We start from the raw sequence: 18,038 nt of genomic DNA on the forward strand, positions 1-18,038 counted from the left end.
CTAGATATCTGCCCCCTGCATCTCCCCACTCCAGTAATAGAAGATATGATTCCATATGGGAAGGCAGTCCTTAAGGTATGCCGGCCCCAAGCTGAATAGGACTTTAAAGGTACCTTGAACTGGGCCAGGAAGCAAATTGGGAAGCAGCACAGACAGAACAAGCCTGGAGTGAGATGGTCCCTACGACTCACTCCAGTCACCATTCTGGCTGCAGCATTCTGTTCCAACTTAAGCTTTTGGACAGTCCATCAAGGGCAAGCCCACATGGAAAGCAATGCAGTAATCTAATCTAAATTCTGTAAAGCTAAAACAATCTTCTTTCACTCACCAGTTTGAAGGAGCATCCTCCATAAAAAGGGCACAAGGTAAGTATACAATCTGCAGCAAGAACGGCCTCTGTTACTAACAAACCCCCAAACTCAAAGAATACTGGGAAGCCAACTGTTTGCTCTGTGAACCACTTGCTGGTTTGTGCAGGATACCCATGACATTCTATAGAGCATGACAGACAAAAATGTACAGCATTTCCTGGCACAAAATGAAATGGGAGGATACCTGCTCCTGTTACTCCACTCTGTCACACAGCTGAAAAGCATAGGAGCCCAATAGGAATAAAAAGGCTGCCTATTCCTATCTTGTATAATGCTACTGGAGCTGACTGCACAAGTGATGTGGTTCAGCAAAGCTATTCCTATTTTACAGGAATGGGGGTGGGGAGGGCTCACCAACCTGATTCCTGTGAAACTACAAATGCCATCATAGGACTTTCTCCTGTAGATATGTCATTAGAGTGTGGATCTCTGGAGTTGGAGAGCTTGGAGTTCTAATGCTGTTGTCTTTCTCCCATGTAAAATTGTTGTCAGTAGAAATCCACTCCTCAAAAGAGATCCCTGACTTGTGGTGGCATTTGCACAAAGTAGGACTTCAAACACCACCCCCATGCTCCATTTCCTCATCTCTTTTGCGCTTCCTGTTGTAATTTCTATCTTCCTTTTTCGTGCAACTCTTTTCCCTCACCTTTGCAAAACCTTCCCTTCATACAGGCAACATAAAAATGTTGGATGCAGTGTTACTAATATTGAGTGAAAATGATTGTCACCAAAATGGGACTAGACGCTTCTTCCGAAAAGCCCTTTGGCTGCCACATGTATTTCTCCTGGCTGCCTGGGACGCACTAGTATCTTTTCTTAGGAGCACGCTTGTACAAGCTGTGTATATAATATCACACTTATGTGTTGACAGGTAACATCCTGTATAGGTAAACATGTAACATCATGATTGATGGGCAAAAGATAGTTGCCAAGAATATTACAGAACTGTCTTTCAGTACTGCTGTGCAAGGTCTGGTTTCTAATGGTATTTATTATGCTTGCGAGTCATGACTAAGTTGCAGTCCTGCATGTTCCCAGCAGCAATGTTACCCTGGTGCTTCTTTCTCTCATTTATGTCTGAGGGAAGTTAAGTATAGTTCATACTGCGCATGTAAAATAAAGCCAGCAATGTTGTAGGAGAGAGGTCATTAGTATATGTGCTCTTTGTTGTATCTTGTTTTCCATCTTTTACTTTTAACATGTATGCAGATACTCAAGATCTACATCTCACTAGCAAAACCAAAAAAACCCTGAAAACAAAATATTGGACCTTTTATTCTTAGCACTCACCAAGAGTGGTTACTGAAAACTTCAACTGTGTTGTAATGGGAGCTTCTTACCATGAGGATTGCTACTACCCATGGAGACATGCTTCCATCAGCAACCTCTGTGGCAACAGTGCCTTTTGTGACTGTAATGTATGAACTATCTTTAATTATTTGAGCATATTATTTCCTTCCATCCCCTTGCTAAGAGAACCGTACTTTGAGAATATGTATGCAGCTGGTAAAGATTGAGGAAGATTTCTTAAACCACGATAGTAACAACATACTAAGGAATAATAACATATAGGGCTATATATACATATATATATGTGTTTGTGTGTATGCATGTGTATATGCATGTGTATATTATATATCTGTGTGTGTGTGTGTGTGTGTGTATGCAATGTCATTTGAAGTAACGTTTCAGCAACACCCACTGTTTTTTAAGCCTTTTGTGGCTTTCTGCATCATTTCCTTCTTTCTCTTCTCTTCCCTCTCCAACTACCTTATAGCACACAGCGCATACTGTTCGCAGATTCAGAAAATGCTAAGTTAAGAATATTTATGTCTTCAATGAATACTACTGATCAATATATCCAATTCTAAACATGGCTCTGATCGGAGGATACTCAGATCAGGGCCATGGAGACAGAAAACAGATTTTCCTGCAAACTCAGGGGGATCTCCCACCAGGTTTACAGAGAAATCTGCAAACATTAAAAAGAGGAGAGGTTAAATCCCCCACAAAATAAGAGCATTCTTTGCGCAAGCATAGACAATGTACCAGACAACGTATCAACAACACTCCTTTATTGGTTTATGGCACTACTGGTAAGTGAGGGAAGAGAACAGGAACTGCCAATGTTTCCTGCACAGCAGCAGAGAGGGATGGGTGTGAAAGACACAGTTCTGCCACCACCCTTCACCCTGCCACTGAGATGTGGGAGCTGCAAGCAAGTGGGAGAGGAAGAATAGTCATGGCCAGCCCACTGTGTGGAAAAGGAGGGGGCAGGGAGGAGGAAGATGAAGTGGCCGTGGCAGAAGTCACTGCTGCTGCCACCCACACACAGCAAAGCTACATAAGTTGTGTGTCTACCAGAAAGCATTGGCTTGGATCCAGTGGAGGAATTTCTATGAACAGAAGGGGAGGTAATTTTTGTCATTTCCCCTGTTCCCGGTGGTAGCTTTTCCCCAACAACAGCATAATGGCCTACAATAGGAAGGGAGAAGTTGAGAGTCTCGCTCCGCACATAGAAATTTTCAGCAGATCCAGGCTATAAACTTTCAGTATTACTTTAACAACAACAACAACATCAACAACATTCAATTTATATACTTCCCTTCAGGATGCCTTAACACCCACTTAGAGCAGTTTACAAAGTATGGTACTATTATCCCCACAACAAAACACCCTGTGAGGTGGGTGGGGCTGAGAGAGCTCCAGAGAACTGTGACTAGCCCAAGGTCACCCAGCTGGCTTCAAGTAGAGGAGTGGGGAATCGAACCTGGTTCTCCAGATTAGAGTCCCATAGCTCTTAACCACACCACCAAACTGGCTCTCACTTTTTTATACAGCTTGAAAACAAGAGTCTCCTAACACTAAAAAAATGCTATGAAGACTATCATATTATTACATGGCTTTTCCTCAACCAAATAAATTTCCCAATACTTTCACTTGAAATCCCAATACTTTGTTACATTTAGTCTTCCAAGAGCCACCATAATTTATGGAAAATTATAAATTGACTGTATAAATATTTCAAATATACCTTTTGCACATCATAGTGAAGTCCTCTTATGGCAAATCCAGGAATGTATTCATATTTCCTGAGTCCTTCTGGATACTGCAAAATATCCCCCCCCCAAATTTTATAACATTAACATAATAACAACATTCAATTTATATACTGCCCTTCAGGACAGCTTAATGCCACACTCAAAGCGGTTTACAAAGTATGTCATTATTATCCACACAACAACAATCTCTCTGTGAGGTGGGTGGGGCTGAGAGAGCTCCTAGAAGCTGTGCCTGACCCAAGGTCACCCAGCCGGCTTCAAGTGAAAGAGTGGGGAATAAAACCTGGTTCTCCAGATTAGAGTCCCATCACTCTTAACCACTACACCAAACTGGCTCTCACAATATTAGTATATTGTGTCACACAAGGGTGTATATCATTTTATATCATCAGATTTTAATTTTTTCAAAGACCAACAGAATCCTAGGAGACCTGTACAGACTACCAGAGAACAGTCTGGCACATGTAACAGAGTTACATGGAACATGCTCTGTAATGAAGTTCACTGACCGATCTTTGGTCAATCACTGCCTCTATGTCTATCCTACTTTACATTTTGTTACAAAGATAAACTATGAAGTGGGGGGATGCGATGCACACCACTATGAACTACTTCTCGGAAGGGTAGAATAAAAGTACAATAAATAAATTAAAAACCCCAAACCAATTACAGTAATCCTATCAGCAAATTTTTGGGTGGACAAGAAACTGATACTAAAAGACAGCATAGTGTAGTAAGAGTGTTTGACTAGGATTAGTTCAAACCATCATTTGGCCCTGTAGTCTACCAGGTAATTTTGGGCCAGCCACTACCTTTCAGCCTAATCTAACGCACAGGGTTGTTGAAAGAGTAAGACTGTGTGTGTGATCATATAAGCTTCTCTGAGGTCCTTGGAAGATGAGAAAGATAAAAATAAAAAGTTAAGTGTGTTTAAAATCATCACCTTCTAAAATAAGCTGAAGTTCAAATGTATACTCCTTACTATTTTGGAGTTTTCAGGACAGTGCCACTGCATTCTCAAATTTATCTCAACAGATATGACAGTCATAGGTTGCATGTCTTAAAATTTGAATAAAAATGTCTCCAAAGCACAGCACACAAGTCATCTAGGGAACCAGGACATCATGTGTATATACTGATCCCTATAACAAGGTTAAAATATAAACACAGCAATGTCAGGGGACAATCAGTAGGGTTGCCAGCCTCCAGGTGGTAGAAATAGACAATTAACCACTTTTAAACCAACGAAGTGCACAATGCAAAAATCAATGTGACTTGGAGTCCTCAGGTGAGTCTTTTCTTTAGCTTTTCTTATATACAAAGTCCATAAGACAGTCTAATGCTCTTGCTTTTGCTTTTTCAATTGCATATCCACATTCTGGGGAAGCTCTGACACAGTGGACAACTCCTGGGTGGGAGATTCCAAAAATAGTTAGCCAAGTCTCTCACCGGAAATAGATCCATAGCCGCAGATACAGAATTTTGTATCTGGGATCCTATTAAGGAGTTCTTTGGGGAAAGTAGGAAATAACAAATGTTAATCGGAGTTGGAAACAACTGCTGTTTCTGAACGCTCTTGAAAAAGTTCTTCTCCAAACAGGAGAATAGCTAGCACCCTGTTGAGTGTTTTTAAGCAGCTGTGGATCCATTTCCTGTGTGAGACTTGGCTGACTATTTTTGGAATCTTCCGCCCACTGGATTCTGAACAACTACTAAGAATTATATTGATTTTTGCACAGTGCACTGTAATGGTTTGAAGGCAATTAATTGTCTATTTCCATCATGGGAGGTCGTTTGATCTCTCCCTGTACTGTGAATTCCATGGTGCCCCTCATTGATCTTTTTAGCCTCCAGGTGGTGGCTGGAGATCTCCTGGAATTACAACTGATCTCCAGGCCACAGAGATCAGGTCCCCTGGAGAAAGCGGCTGCCTTGGAGGGTAGACTCTATGGCATTATACCCCATTAAGGCCCCTCCCCTCTCCAAACTCCATTCTTTCCAGGCTTCACCTCCAAAATCTCCAGGAATTTCCCAACCTGGACCTGGCAACCCTACATACTGGACTCCAAGTTCACAGTAGTTATCATGGTATAATGTACTCCTAATCCTAAGACATAAATGGCAAACTGTGTTGCTGACAACTCACTTTTTATCCTGGCGCAGGGGCAGTGAGTTGTCAGCAACACTGTGCCTGTACCAGGATAAGCCAAGGAGGTCTCTGGAGGGCTGCAGCAGCACAGCAGCCTTCTCTTGTTGCTGTAGGTCCTTGAGAGGGGCATTGGTCCGGGCTGGACCTCCCTGCTGCCTCTGCAGTGGGAAGGTCCAGTGAGAAGGCCCAGTAAGGTGGCCCAGCCCTCCAGTGGCCCAAGAAGGCGTAGCATGGCAGCCTGGCCCTCCGGAGGCTGTTTTTTCACAACAGGCCTGGTTGCTAGTTTTGTTCTATAGTCCCCAAGCATATGTGCACTTGCCTTAGGATCCCCACCTTTAATTTTTAAAAAGCCATTTCCTTCTTTTAGACTACACTTTTCTCCCCAAAGGAGACCAAGAGTGGCTTACAACCTTCTCCCCTTCTTCATTTTATTTTTGCAACCATTGTGTGAAGTAGGTTAGGCCTAGTGTATGTGACTAGTCCAAGATCACTCAGTTAGCTTCCATGGCAGAGCAGTTTCAAACCTCGATCTCTCAGATTTTAGAGCTAAGCTACAAAACATGAATTACACAACGAGGAGCACGCCAGGGGAGTCGCAATGTTAGCTAGGAAGCTGAGTTTTAAAAGAGATTGGAAGATGTTGTCAATTTCCCCTCTCTACAGATTGCTGCTCAGAAGGTTTGCTTATTTCCTCTTTGCCTCTTAGAAGGGGAGGTGAAACTGATAGCACCTTTGGGGGGCAAAGAGGAAATCCTCTGTAGAGAGGGGAAATTAACAAAGCCTCCCAATCTTTTTTAAAACTCACCTTTCCAGCTAACATTGAGACTCCTTTCACGTGCTCCTCCTCATGTAATTTGTCTCTTGCAGCTTGGCTTTTAGTCTAACACTCTAATCACTATACCAAATTGGCTATCATGATGTGCTATCCTGGCATGCTACAGTTGAGCAGCACACAGATAAAAGCATTATGTTTTAATTAGGAGAATAAAAACAGTAAAATTAAGGCATGTTACCTTATAGTGTTCAATTAGGATGTCTCTGGCAGTGTTGAATATCATCGAATGCAACAAATTAGAATACTGTGCTAATGTGTAGTCATAATCAAAGCCATAGATCTCCACATCTCCCAGGCTGATCTCATTATTTGCATAGATGGCTGCTGGGTTAAGAAGACTGCAGATACCTGGTGGGAGTAGATCTGGAACAAGAGAACAAAAATAAAAATAATCTTTTGATCTGGTACCACATGGGCTGTGGACAGGATTAATTTGCAAACACAGTGCTCATTCTCTCTAAATGTTTTTGCTGCCACCAAAGGTTTTAGCCTTAGGTTTTTTCCATTTATGGGTATTATAGGAAGGCTTCATCATTGATTGTAGTATGACAGAACAGAGTGTGGGGGTAGCTGTGAGGTTAAAAAGGATCTTTTCTTAAAATCAGAAGTAGAATTTATTTATAAGTACTTAAGTGTGACGATTGAAGAGTGTTGATAAGCATATTAGTTTCAGAATCAGTTCATAAACTTGGTTTCAAAATAGTTATATATTTGTAAAGGTATATTCACAGACCCAGTCACAAAGACTAATTTTCCAGACAGATCTTTACTAACAGAATAAACACTCCTCTCATCTATACATAGATTCACTTAGGCCTTTCCGCACAGCTTGCCTGACCTAGACAGAATAACCTCTCTGAGGTACACACAGGCTGACCAAGCAGCACATACAGTTTGCCTGATTTAGAAGAAATACTTTTCCAGAGACACTCAGAGACAGCTTAGGCTTCACACAGATTGCTTGACTTAACCAGAATAAACACTTTTCTCTCAGCACTCTGACTAAATATTGCAGTTCATTCTACCAGCTACGGAAGCTACCTTCTTCTTTCCTCAGAGGTCTACATTTTAACCTATAGTAACAAATATTAAAAACCGCACATTAACTGGCAAATATAAAAATTTATTTACATGCAAAACATTACCCACTTTCTCAAAAATACTCCCACAAATTCTCATGTATCTCTTCTCAGTATTTTTTCAACATGTATTACAGATTATATTTTTTTGGCAAAGCTGAATATGACTGAATTGCAGTTGGTATTTTTGGGTGTTGCAGTATAGCTTAACCAGGCAAGTTAAGCCAATTCTAGAGACTTGTTTCAGAAGATATCTACCTTGTGGTTTTCAATGTTGAAAGAACATTTCATCAAAGGATACAAGCTTCTACCCAGCATTTTTCCTGAGAGCCATCAACCCATCTGATGTTGATCAACAGTGAGCAGTTTTCCCATGACTCATAAGTGGAAATTAATGAAGGCAGCAGCAGCACTGGGAGAAAAATCAATCCTTGGAACAGTTAAGAAATGCGAGTGTCATGTTGAATGACATGACATGAATCAGAGGTAAAGCATATCCATATTGTAACTGCTGCTTCCCAGCAGCAATTTGGCATGGCCAAAAATGTTATGGGAATCACCACTGGAAAGCTGAAGCTGTAGCCATGGAGTCATCAGGACAGACACTACTTCCGCCATGTGGCTGCATTCCCAGGACTCCAGTGGTTTTCTCCAGAGAGACTTCCAAACATCTGAATGAACCCTGAATGAAAGAAACCTACTATAATTTCAAAAGTCTGATTAACCATTTAGTGGACATTTCCTTTGGAGGCTAATATGCCTCAAGTAATTTGAAGCCATTTATCAGATGATGGAAATTAACATAGTTAACATAGAAATTTAACATAGTTATAAATCAGTTTTGAAGGTGATATGGTTCTATTGCTACAAAATTGTTTGATGGCTGAAAAAAATTGCCATACCACAACTGTGGAAATCCACTTCATTGCTTCTGTAGTTATAGAATGGCTAATGAGAGACTGCTTTAATAGACAGGCTAATAATGGATTAGGTTCAGAGGAACTGGAAGGTTATTTGCATTGAATTGTCTGAGCAATACATTTTGGAAAACACATTGCCTATCATAGCTTATATTCTGATGAAGGGAGCTTTGTCTCTCAGAAGCTCATACCCTGGAAATCTACTTGGTCTTTAAGATGCTACTGGACCCAATCTTGCTCTTTTAAAGGCTACAGTGTCTCCAATTGTGATGAAAAGCATAATTATGGAGAAACAAGGAATACCTGCCTGTATCTGAAGCAAAGAGATTCTAAATTTGCTACGGTGTTTAAACATATGCATTACCTAAGATATTATTTGGGTTATTTCAGATTTTGCAAATCTAAACTTAAGAGTTATTTGGAACTGTAACAGATATTAGGGGGGAAACCCTCCTTTAGATCCTTTGTTGTTTTGTAAATGTCTTACCTCCATTCCCCAGCTTTTCCTTTCATAAAGCTACATTTTTTTCTCCTTTTCTCTTCTAGATAACTCTCTTCCAGATGAATAAGATATTGGACTGAGGTAATAGAACAGAATTGTGCAAGATACTGAGGATCTTCAGTTTGCCATGAAAAAGGCAAGGCCATCACCAGGCAAAGAAATACATTTTTAAAGATGACAATTAGTTACTGCCCCAAAGCACAATGATAAAGTGGTGTTTGCTTCCCAAGGACAGAAAGAAAAATGCTACAAAAGCAGCTAGTCTTAAACAAAAAAAATGGCTTCTGCAGAAAGACTGCTCTTTGTGTGGTACATGGATTTCACATAATGCTGAAGCGTCACATTCAGAGTCCCACATCTCCATGTTCTCAAGCAGTTTTTAAAAACAAAACAAAAACCTGCTTCTTCATTGCCTGAAAATAGGGCACACTTTTGTCAGAAGATGTTGCTACCATTAGAATCCAAATATAATCTACATCAGACAACTAACAGCAAACAAAATTTGTTAAATATTTACAAGGAGTCCCTCAGTAAAACACAGGATATAAGAAGGCATCAAAACAAATAAAGATCACAGGAGCTATAAACATTCTCTCACTAAGCAAGCAAGGATCAAGCCAGGCTTATAATAGCTGCTGAAAACCAAATGGCTTTTGCATTGAAGTAAAACAAAAATGAAAATTATAGAACCAGCTATGGTTTGGGGGTTACAGTGAGACCCAGCTCACTGGGGTTACCAGGAGACCCAGCTTTGACTCTCCACTCTACCATGAAAGCTTGCTGGGTGATCTAGGTTGCATTATTCTTCTCAGCCTAACTTACCTGTCAGAGCTGTTGTTGTGAGGATAAAATGGAGGGAGGGATAGAATGATATTGTAAGCCACTATAACTATCTTAATAAATAAATGAAATTTTAATGAATTCTCACAAGATTCAGAATATAGCTGGAACGTTTGGAATGTCAAAACCCTGAAAAAGAATTTTAATCCCCCCCAAGGCATTATAGGCTGAGCTACATAGAGAAGGGGTGAAATTAAAGCTGTATTATTCAACGTAATTCTGTTATGGCTTTTGTATGTGTGTGTGCATGTGTGCATGCGTGTGCATGTCGTCAAGTTGCAGCCAACTTATGGCAACCCCGTATGGTTTTCAAGGCAAGAGATGTTCAGAGATGGTTTGCCATTGCCTGCCTCTGCATAGTGACCAAGGACTTTCTTGGTGGTCTTCCATCCAAGTAATAATCAGGGCTGACGATGCTTTGCTTTTGAGATCAGCTAAGATTGGGCTACCAGGTCATGAAAGCTTGGCAGACTAACAGTGCGATTCTAAGCAGTGTTACACCCTTCTAAACAAAGTCATAGAAGCAAAGAGCTTCAATGGGGCCACTGCACTTAAACAGCTTCTCATTGAAGTCAATAGCTTAGAAGGGCAAGAATCTGTTTGGGATGGCCTTCTATTTAGGATAACCATAGTTATTAACCTACAGCATGTCTGTTTTACAAATTGAATTTATTTCCACACTTCCAGCTCACTGTGATTCTCAATTTAGACATGATGCAGGTGAGCCAACAACCTTCTCTGTAGGGTGTTGCACTTAGAGTCTCTCTACACAAGACGTCTGGCATGTGTTCTTCAAGTGTTGGGAGACACTATGTTTCCAGGGAACTGTAGTTTTAAAAGAGTTGCTTTGGATTGCTGTGGAGAGGAAGGTTGAAAATACAAGCAAAATTAGCAGCATTTTTCTAGAATAGTTTATGGGTGCAAGCCTTTCTGGGTGGAATCTGCCAGGTTTTAAAATAAGTTTTCAAAGACAGAGCAGCACAAGATCACTGTGGGAGAGGAACTCTGCAATACTCTTCCTCTCCTACCACAATCCAGATGGAAATGCAAAGTTCCTCTCTGCAGCAGGCTGAATCAGGCCCATTTGGGGCGCAGGAGCTCTCCAGGACCCAGCTACACTTCCGTGCTCCACAGCAGGCCAAATCAGGCCCATTGCAGCTCAAATCGGCCTTCTGCAGAGCATGCGAGTGCTGCTGGGGTGGTGAGACATCATCGTGCAGCCCTGGCATGCTCCCGCATTTCACAGTGGGCTGATTTTGGTCCACTGCAGAGCACAAGAGCACTGCCAGAAGGGCCCTAAAGAGTTCCTGCACTTCAGTGGGCCAATTTAGGCCCCAAACGGGCCTGATTTGGTCCGTTTGTGGCCCAAATTGCCCAATGTGGAGTGCGGGAGTGTGCCTTGGGAGGCACATTCCCCTGCCTTCCCCCCCCCCCTTGCCAGCCATGTAAGTGGTGGCAGGGATAGAGGATGGGAGCAGGGGACTGGTAACCCTATGTGCAACATGGTTGCAGCATGGTCTCCTGCTTCCCCCTCCCAGTACCAGGTATATGCAATTTTGGTTGCAGAAAACTACAACCAGAGTCCCTCAAATTAGAGTCTGTGGGCACCATGGTGCCCAGCAGTATTTTCCCTGGCACCCGCTGAGCTTTTCAAAAAGTGGGTGCGACCATTGTAAGGCAGAGCTTGTTACTGGCCCCCTCATTAAAATTAAAGGGTTTCCCACTGCAATAGCAGCCACAGTCACTATATCAGGGGTTCTTAAACTGTGGTTCATGGATCCCCTGGAGGTCCATGGATAGGCTTCAGGAACTCCATGAACCAGGTACAAAAATGATATTTTTCTTCAATTTCTTTCCTGTTACTTTGAAAATCATCTTAGTGGAAAAATTCTTCTTTAGGTCAAATTATGTTATTAAGGTACTGTCACTTTAAATAAGTGTACGGTGACATGGGATGCTAATCTATATGGTTACATAACATACAATCATTGTCACCATGTTATGATGTCTAAAATAGTTTTCCGTTGATAGGAATTAAAGAAAACTTACCCTGTCCTTATGATTATGTACACCTGTCTTTGTTTACACAGGGCCATGGTAAATTTTAAAGTAAAAATTTAGTCTTTTCAGATGTTCATTGTACTTTTTTCATTCCAGACTAGCTATAATATTGTTTAATACTTGTGTGAGTTCTTGATGTTATGTAAGCAAGGAAATAGCATGTGTTTACAATGTAAAATAAATAAATAAAAGTTGGTGTGTGATCAGTAGCTTATTCAGTGGATCTGCAGATTTAATGAAAACCATGCCTCAAGATATGTTTCGTATACTCAACTGCACATGCTCCATTGCCAGAGATCGCCACCACTAGCAGGTAACCTGGGAAACTCTCCTAGCTTATAACTGTGCTTATATATCACTCTTCTAGACAGATTAGTCCCTCTCCCAGAGCAGTGAATAAGTTAGCGTTTTTATTATCCTTACAATACAGCTTGGGAGCTGGGGATGAGAGGAGTAGCTTACCCAGGGCTACCTCCTGAGCTTGTGGCAGTAGTGCTGCCACAACCAGAAGAGTGCTGATTTGCAGCAAACCAGAAGAGTGCTGATTCACAGCCAAACAGGGGCCGTTTCCAGATGGCTTACCTGAAGCCGCTCCATGCCGCAATGTTGTGGATTGTGCTGGGGAAAACGCGAAATATCGCGTTTTCTCACGTGAGTTTTGTGCAACGTCGCGCAAAACTCGCGTGAGAAAACGCGGTATTTCGCGTTTTCCCCGGCACGATCCACAACATTGCGGCATGGAACGGCTTCAGGCAAGCCATCTGGAAACGGCCAGGGTTGCCAGGGGCCTGGAGTACCTCAACAGGGGATCCCTTGAATCTCACAGCTGTTGATCATATTGAATAACACTGCATAATCCACCTTGGGTCTCAGGGAAAGGTGGACTATAAATAACATCAATGAATGATTTCATTTTTGTGCATTAGTTATTGCTTTGTGGATATATGTGAGCCAGTGAGGTGTAGTGGTTAGTGTGTTGGATTAGTATCTGGGAGACCCAGGTCTGAATCTCTGCTCAACAAGAGAAGCTCATTGGGTGACCTTGGGCCAGTCACATACTCTCACCCTAACCTACCTCACAGGGTTGTTGCAAGGGTAAAATGAGAAGTGGAGAATGATTTTAGCTGTTGTGGGTCCCCACTGGGGAGAAAACGCATGGCATAATTTTTTAAAAAAATGTTTATATGCATTGTTCTGGGGAGGGGGGTCCATAGTTTTTATCAGATCTGTGCCCCCCAAAAGGTTAAGAACGACTACACTGTAGGATCAGTAGTACTGCTAAGTTCCTGAGTTTTCCTTAATTAGTGTGTGGTTCCATTTCCCCTTCAGGCTTTCCTTGTTTTTTTCCCCCCTTTCCTTTCCTCCTCCCTCCCCTCAGGCTTTCCATAATTTCTGTGTATTCCGATTCTGTGACTGTTTTACAAAACAAGGAAGGAGATACTGCATTTGGCTCCACCTCCTGTGGCATTCATTTGGGGTCTGGCCCCACCTTCTGCTGCAGCTGCTCCCTCTCAAAATTCCAAAGGTGCTTGCAGCCTCATCAAGGTTGGGGACCCCTGACTAAGACATTCAAACTTACAAATTTTGTAAATATGCCAAAATACAATTCAATTTATTTAAAACATTTCTATGTCACCTTTCCATTCAGTTTGGTGTCCTCAAGGTGGTGAACACTGAAACATTTCAAACATTAAAAACATTTAAAATACATACACATATATAAAAATATATGATTGGTAGGGTAATATATGATGGGTGGGTTCATATGGCATGCTGGCCTCAGGTAATATAGTGCATTAAAGGTCAATTCCAACACCCTTAAAAGAGCTTGGAAGCAAATTGGGAGCCAGTGTAGAAGGAATAAGACTGGAGTAATATGATCCCTATACAACCCACTCTAGTCAACATTCTGGCCAGAGCATTCTGTACCAACTATAGCTTCCAGATATTTTTCATGTTCAGTCCCACATAAAGCATCTAGATGTTACCAGGGGGAAAGCACAGTGGCAAGATCTTTCCTGCCCAGGAACAGCCACAGCTGGCTCACCAACAGAAGCTGGTGAAAGGCACCCCTGGCCTCCAGGGCCATCTGTTTATCCAGTAGGAGACTCAGGTCTAGCAGAACCCTCAAGCTATGAAATGGATCCTTTAGGGGAATAGGAGATAACCCGTTTCCTTGGTCAGATCTGCCCCGCACCAATAGCACCTTTGTTTCATTAGGATTAAGTTTCAGTTTGTTAGTCCTCATCCATCGCAAGACTACGTCCAGGCACCTGTTCAGAGTTTCCACATATTAGTGGCAACTCAGCCCAAATCTCTGGATGACCTCTCCCAGAAGCTTCACATAAATACTAAAAAACATGCGGAACCAGAGGGAACCTGGTGGGACCCTGCAAGCCAGAGGTGAAGGGACTGAGCACTATTCCCCCAGCACCATACTCTGAAACCCATCTTAAAGGTAGGACTGAAACCACCGCAAAACAGTGCCTCCCAGTCCCACCTCTAAAAGGTGGTCCAGAAGGATACCATGATTGATGGTACTGAAAGCTGCTGAGAGATCCAGGACAGAGTCACTCCCTCTGTCCATCACCCAGCACAGGTCATCCACCAGGAAAGCCAAGGCTGTTTCAGTCTCATAACCAGGCCTGAAAGCAGATTGGAATGGATTCAAGAAAATCCACTTCATTCAGGAATCCATGAAGTTGCCCACCCACCACTCGCCTACAGGCTTACCAAGATAAAAGTGATCCTGTTTGTGTTGTTAAGAGCAGTAAAATTAGTTTTAGAATGATATGAAAAATAAATGTTGCATATATTCCAACCCCTCCCCACTATTCTATTTTAAAGTGTTTTCTATGACTCAAAATTTCTGGAAAGGATACATCTCTGCACCTAATTTCACAAGGGGATACTGTAGCTGACAAAGCCCAGGTTAGCTGTCTAACTTTCAATGGCAGGAGAACTTGGAACAGAGCCTTCTCTGAAGAACTGAATGCACAAAAGATGGATCAGGGCTTTCAAGATCACCAGCCACACTTTGAATTATGCCCAGAAGTAATTTCAGAATAGATACTATGTCTCATGAAATGGCATCTGTAAATAACTGAACCAAGTGAAGTTGCCACTCTTTGATATGACCTCACGTTAAAGCAAATTTCATAAACCCAATCTAGCAGTGACAAGAACAGTTGTCTCCAAGAAGTGCTACAGCTTGAAAGCCAACCAAAACATTCCTGGCCACAGTCATGATATGTAGGTACAAGGAACACATACTCTCTAAGACTCATCCCACTCATTATTAACATCTGTCTTTTTGACCTTTTATTTTGTTTGCCTTCACCTCGGCCACTCATCATTAATATCACACATTAAGAAATCCACTGCCCATTTAGGAGTAAAAAGAAAAATATAACTGAGAATTATCAGCACCATTGTTCCTTCATGGACACCAGCACAAAGGCCTTCTATGTTCCTTCAGCAACGCTATGGATTTCTCCTGTTTTTCAGCACCCTGTTTCTGTATGCCTTGTTGCTAATGTTCCCCTATTCCTAAGAAAAGAAGAGTGTATTCATTTGACTCCTGTGCTGCAGGATGTGATTATAAGCTACCATTTGCAGATTAATTTATTAAAATATTTATACCCAGGCCTTCCTCCTGGCTCAAGATTTGAAATAGTTTAATTTAAAAATATACACACAGTGGTGAATATTATGCTGGCTAAAATAAAAATTAACGATCAAAACAATCTTTTTGACATACCTAGATACACCAAAGAGATTTTACAAATTCTTCCCAAGTACCACTTAACGTTTAACACCTATGATTGAATTCACAAACACGTTTGTAAGCAAAACCATGTTTCAAAACTAAAGCATGAAGTAAAATGATGAACATGGAAATCTGATCTTCAAAACTACCGAATGCAAGCTGCAACATTTTATCAGTGTATTGCTTTTAACATACTTGGCAATGGCTCACTAATTTGTGATTATTATGGTGCTGGCTTTGCAGTTTTCCAACAAAAATATTAAGTAATTTTGCTTATACAGTTTAACAAGACATTACTTGGGATAAACAAGGTCCTTAAATGGGGACTCAATAATCTGATTTCTATACATCTCAGAAGGATACAGCAACAGTTTCATGATGCCTTAAAAATGATCATATAATGTAAATAAAATGAATTTATTGGGGCATATGCTTTCATAGAATAGTGGGCTGTAGTCCAAAAAACAGCACAGTAAGTCTGCACATCTTTAAAGTACTATAGAACATTTTTGGTGGGTTAGCCTTTTAAAAACATTGCTTCAGGAATACACTAGACCAGCTGCACAATGTCCAGATGATTTAAGGCATTAAACTGCACCTTTGATAAACATCACAAATGTCAAAATTTGTGTTAGCATTAGTTCACACCATTCTCTCCTGTATTCCGAGAACAGCAGATCTAGTCAATGCAATCCCTACAGGCCACAGACTGACTGAATTCCAAGCTGTCCACAGGAGCAAAGGAGGGCATGAACCAACATGCTGAGCAAAAGGCAATCTGATGGGATTCTGGCCACAGGGCTCCCCAGTGAACTTAGCTCACAGCCGCTGACTGCGCCTTTCTTATGTCCGCTGGATTGAAGAGTTGGCTTTTTTGAACGGGACCTCACTCTCAACAATAAACTTACCGCTTTCAATGATCCCCGGTTTTTGGGGGAGGGGGGACACACTTGAAAGAAACTCTGTATGGAGATAGATCAAGATGGGTAGCGTGCTCGTCTGTCTGTAGCAGTAGAAAAGAGCAAGAGTCCGGTAGCAGCTATAAGACTAACAAAATTTGTGGTCTGAAGAAGTGAGCTGTGGCACGAAAGCTCCTACCCTGCCACAAATTTTGTTAGTCTTATAGCTGCTACCGGACTCTCGCTCTTTTCTACTCTTGTCTGGAAGTCACCCGCAGAACCTATTTCTAGCGAAAAGTTTAAGAGGCAAACAGAACCAGAGCCCCGGCCAAATGCAGCTCTCACCGTAAACCAGCTTTTTCATTTCTTGGTACCTAGCCCACAGGTAGGACTTGGTGTCGACCCCCTCGGCGGGGCTGGGCGGGCTGCCCGCGGGAGCAGCTGCGGGCACCGCATGGTCAGCTTCCCCCGACTTCTTGGCTTTGCTGACTACAGAAGGGGGCTGGGAATGCCCTGTAGACTGATGCCGGTGGGCCTTTTGCTGGCCGCAGCCTCTGTGCCTGCCTCTCCAGTCCCCGGCACCGCTGCCCCCACCGCAATGACTGGCTTCAAAACAACCACTGCGGCGGGAAGCGGCAGCCGCCAGCTGCAGGCTGGCCGCGCTGCTCTTCCAGACGCTGCTGCTGCTCGCTGCCTTAAGTGCCACGGCAGCCATAGCCTAGCTGGCCAGACACCCCTTTCGAGGAGACTCACAAGACCATCGGCTCGAGGGAACCCTGGAACACGTCCCCAGCCACGTCCTCCCTTAAGGCTGGTAGCCCAGCACTGAACAACGCTCGCCAGCTCCCTCCACCCCAGCCGACCAATGAAAAATCAAACGAAGCAGCCAATCCCGACGCCGCGACCCTCTTCCAGGAGCCTTGCGGGTCTCCTAGTGCACGCACATTCGCGAGCGCTTCGTGGTACCCCCTGGGATTTGTAGTCATCTCGAGCGGTTTACCCACGATTTACGGCTGATCGTTCAAAGAGTCAAAAACTACCACTCCCAAGAATCCTCTCGCCCGCGTCGCCGGAGGGTATTTAAAATGCTTATTTTCCACCAGTCAAGGTAGTTTTGCGGATGAACATCTCAATATTCAAGAACAGGGTGTCGTTTCTATCTGTCTCACGAAACAGCATTTAACCGAAGGAAAAACGCTTGCAAACTACATTAATTCAGTGAAAATTACCAGTAGGAATAAAGTAAAAGCAACTAGTTTCTTGCCTGGTAACAATAAAACGATTAACTACATACATTTCCAAAAAAAGTATCTTCTCCATAGTACAAAGGGAATACAACGGTTCTGTTCTGAGCTCCTTGGAGGAAGGGAAGGATATGATAATCGATTAAAGGGAACATTGTCCAGGGTTTCTCTGGGGGTGCACCCCACTGAAGTCAGTGAGACTTACTCCTGAGTAAACGGGCATAGAAGTTCATTATTCGATCGGATCAGAAATAAGTTTGATGTGGCAATTCAAATCCCGAATATGTAAGGGGAGCCCAATCAGAAC

General features: G+C 42.4%; 1 protein-coding gene across 1 annotated transcript in view; it reads right to left on the reverse strand.

Annotated features, from left to right (window-relative positions):
- NT5DC2 (5'-nucleotidase domain containing 2) overlaps positions 1-17,406 on the reverse strand; it is a 64,073-nt gene extending 46,667 nt beyond the window's left edge. Inside the window, exons 1-3 of the mRNA XM_054976177.1 lie at positions 16,833-17,406; positions 6,596-6,780; positions 3,406-3,480 (exon numbers count right to left, since the gene is read on the reverse strand). Coding sequence (XP_054832152.1) covers positions 3,406-3,480; positions 6,596-6,780; positions 16,833-17,202 — 630 coding nt within the window. The 5' untranslated portion in view covers positions 17,203-17,406. The remainder of the gene's footprint in view (positions 1-3,405; positions 3,481-6,595; positions 6,781-16,832) is intronic.
- Between the last annotated feature and the right edge of the window lie 632 nt (positions 17,407-18,038).

The sequence above is a fragment of the Eublepharis macularius genome, chromosome 4 (genome assembly GCF_028583425.1).
Source record: "Eublepharis macularius isolate TG4126 chromosome 4, MPM_Emac_v1.0, whole genome shotgun sequence".
Classification (NCBI taxonomy): Eukaryota; Metazoa; Chordata; class Lepidosauria; order Squamata; family Eublepharidae; genus Eublepharis; species Eublepharis macularius.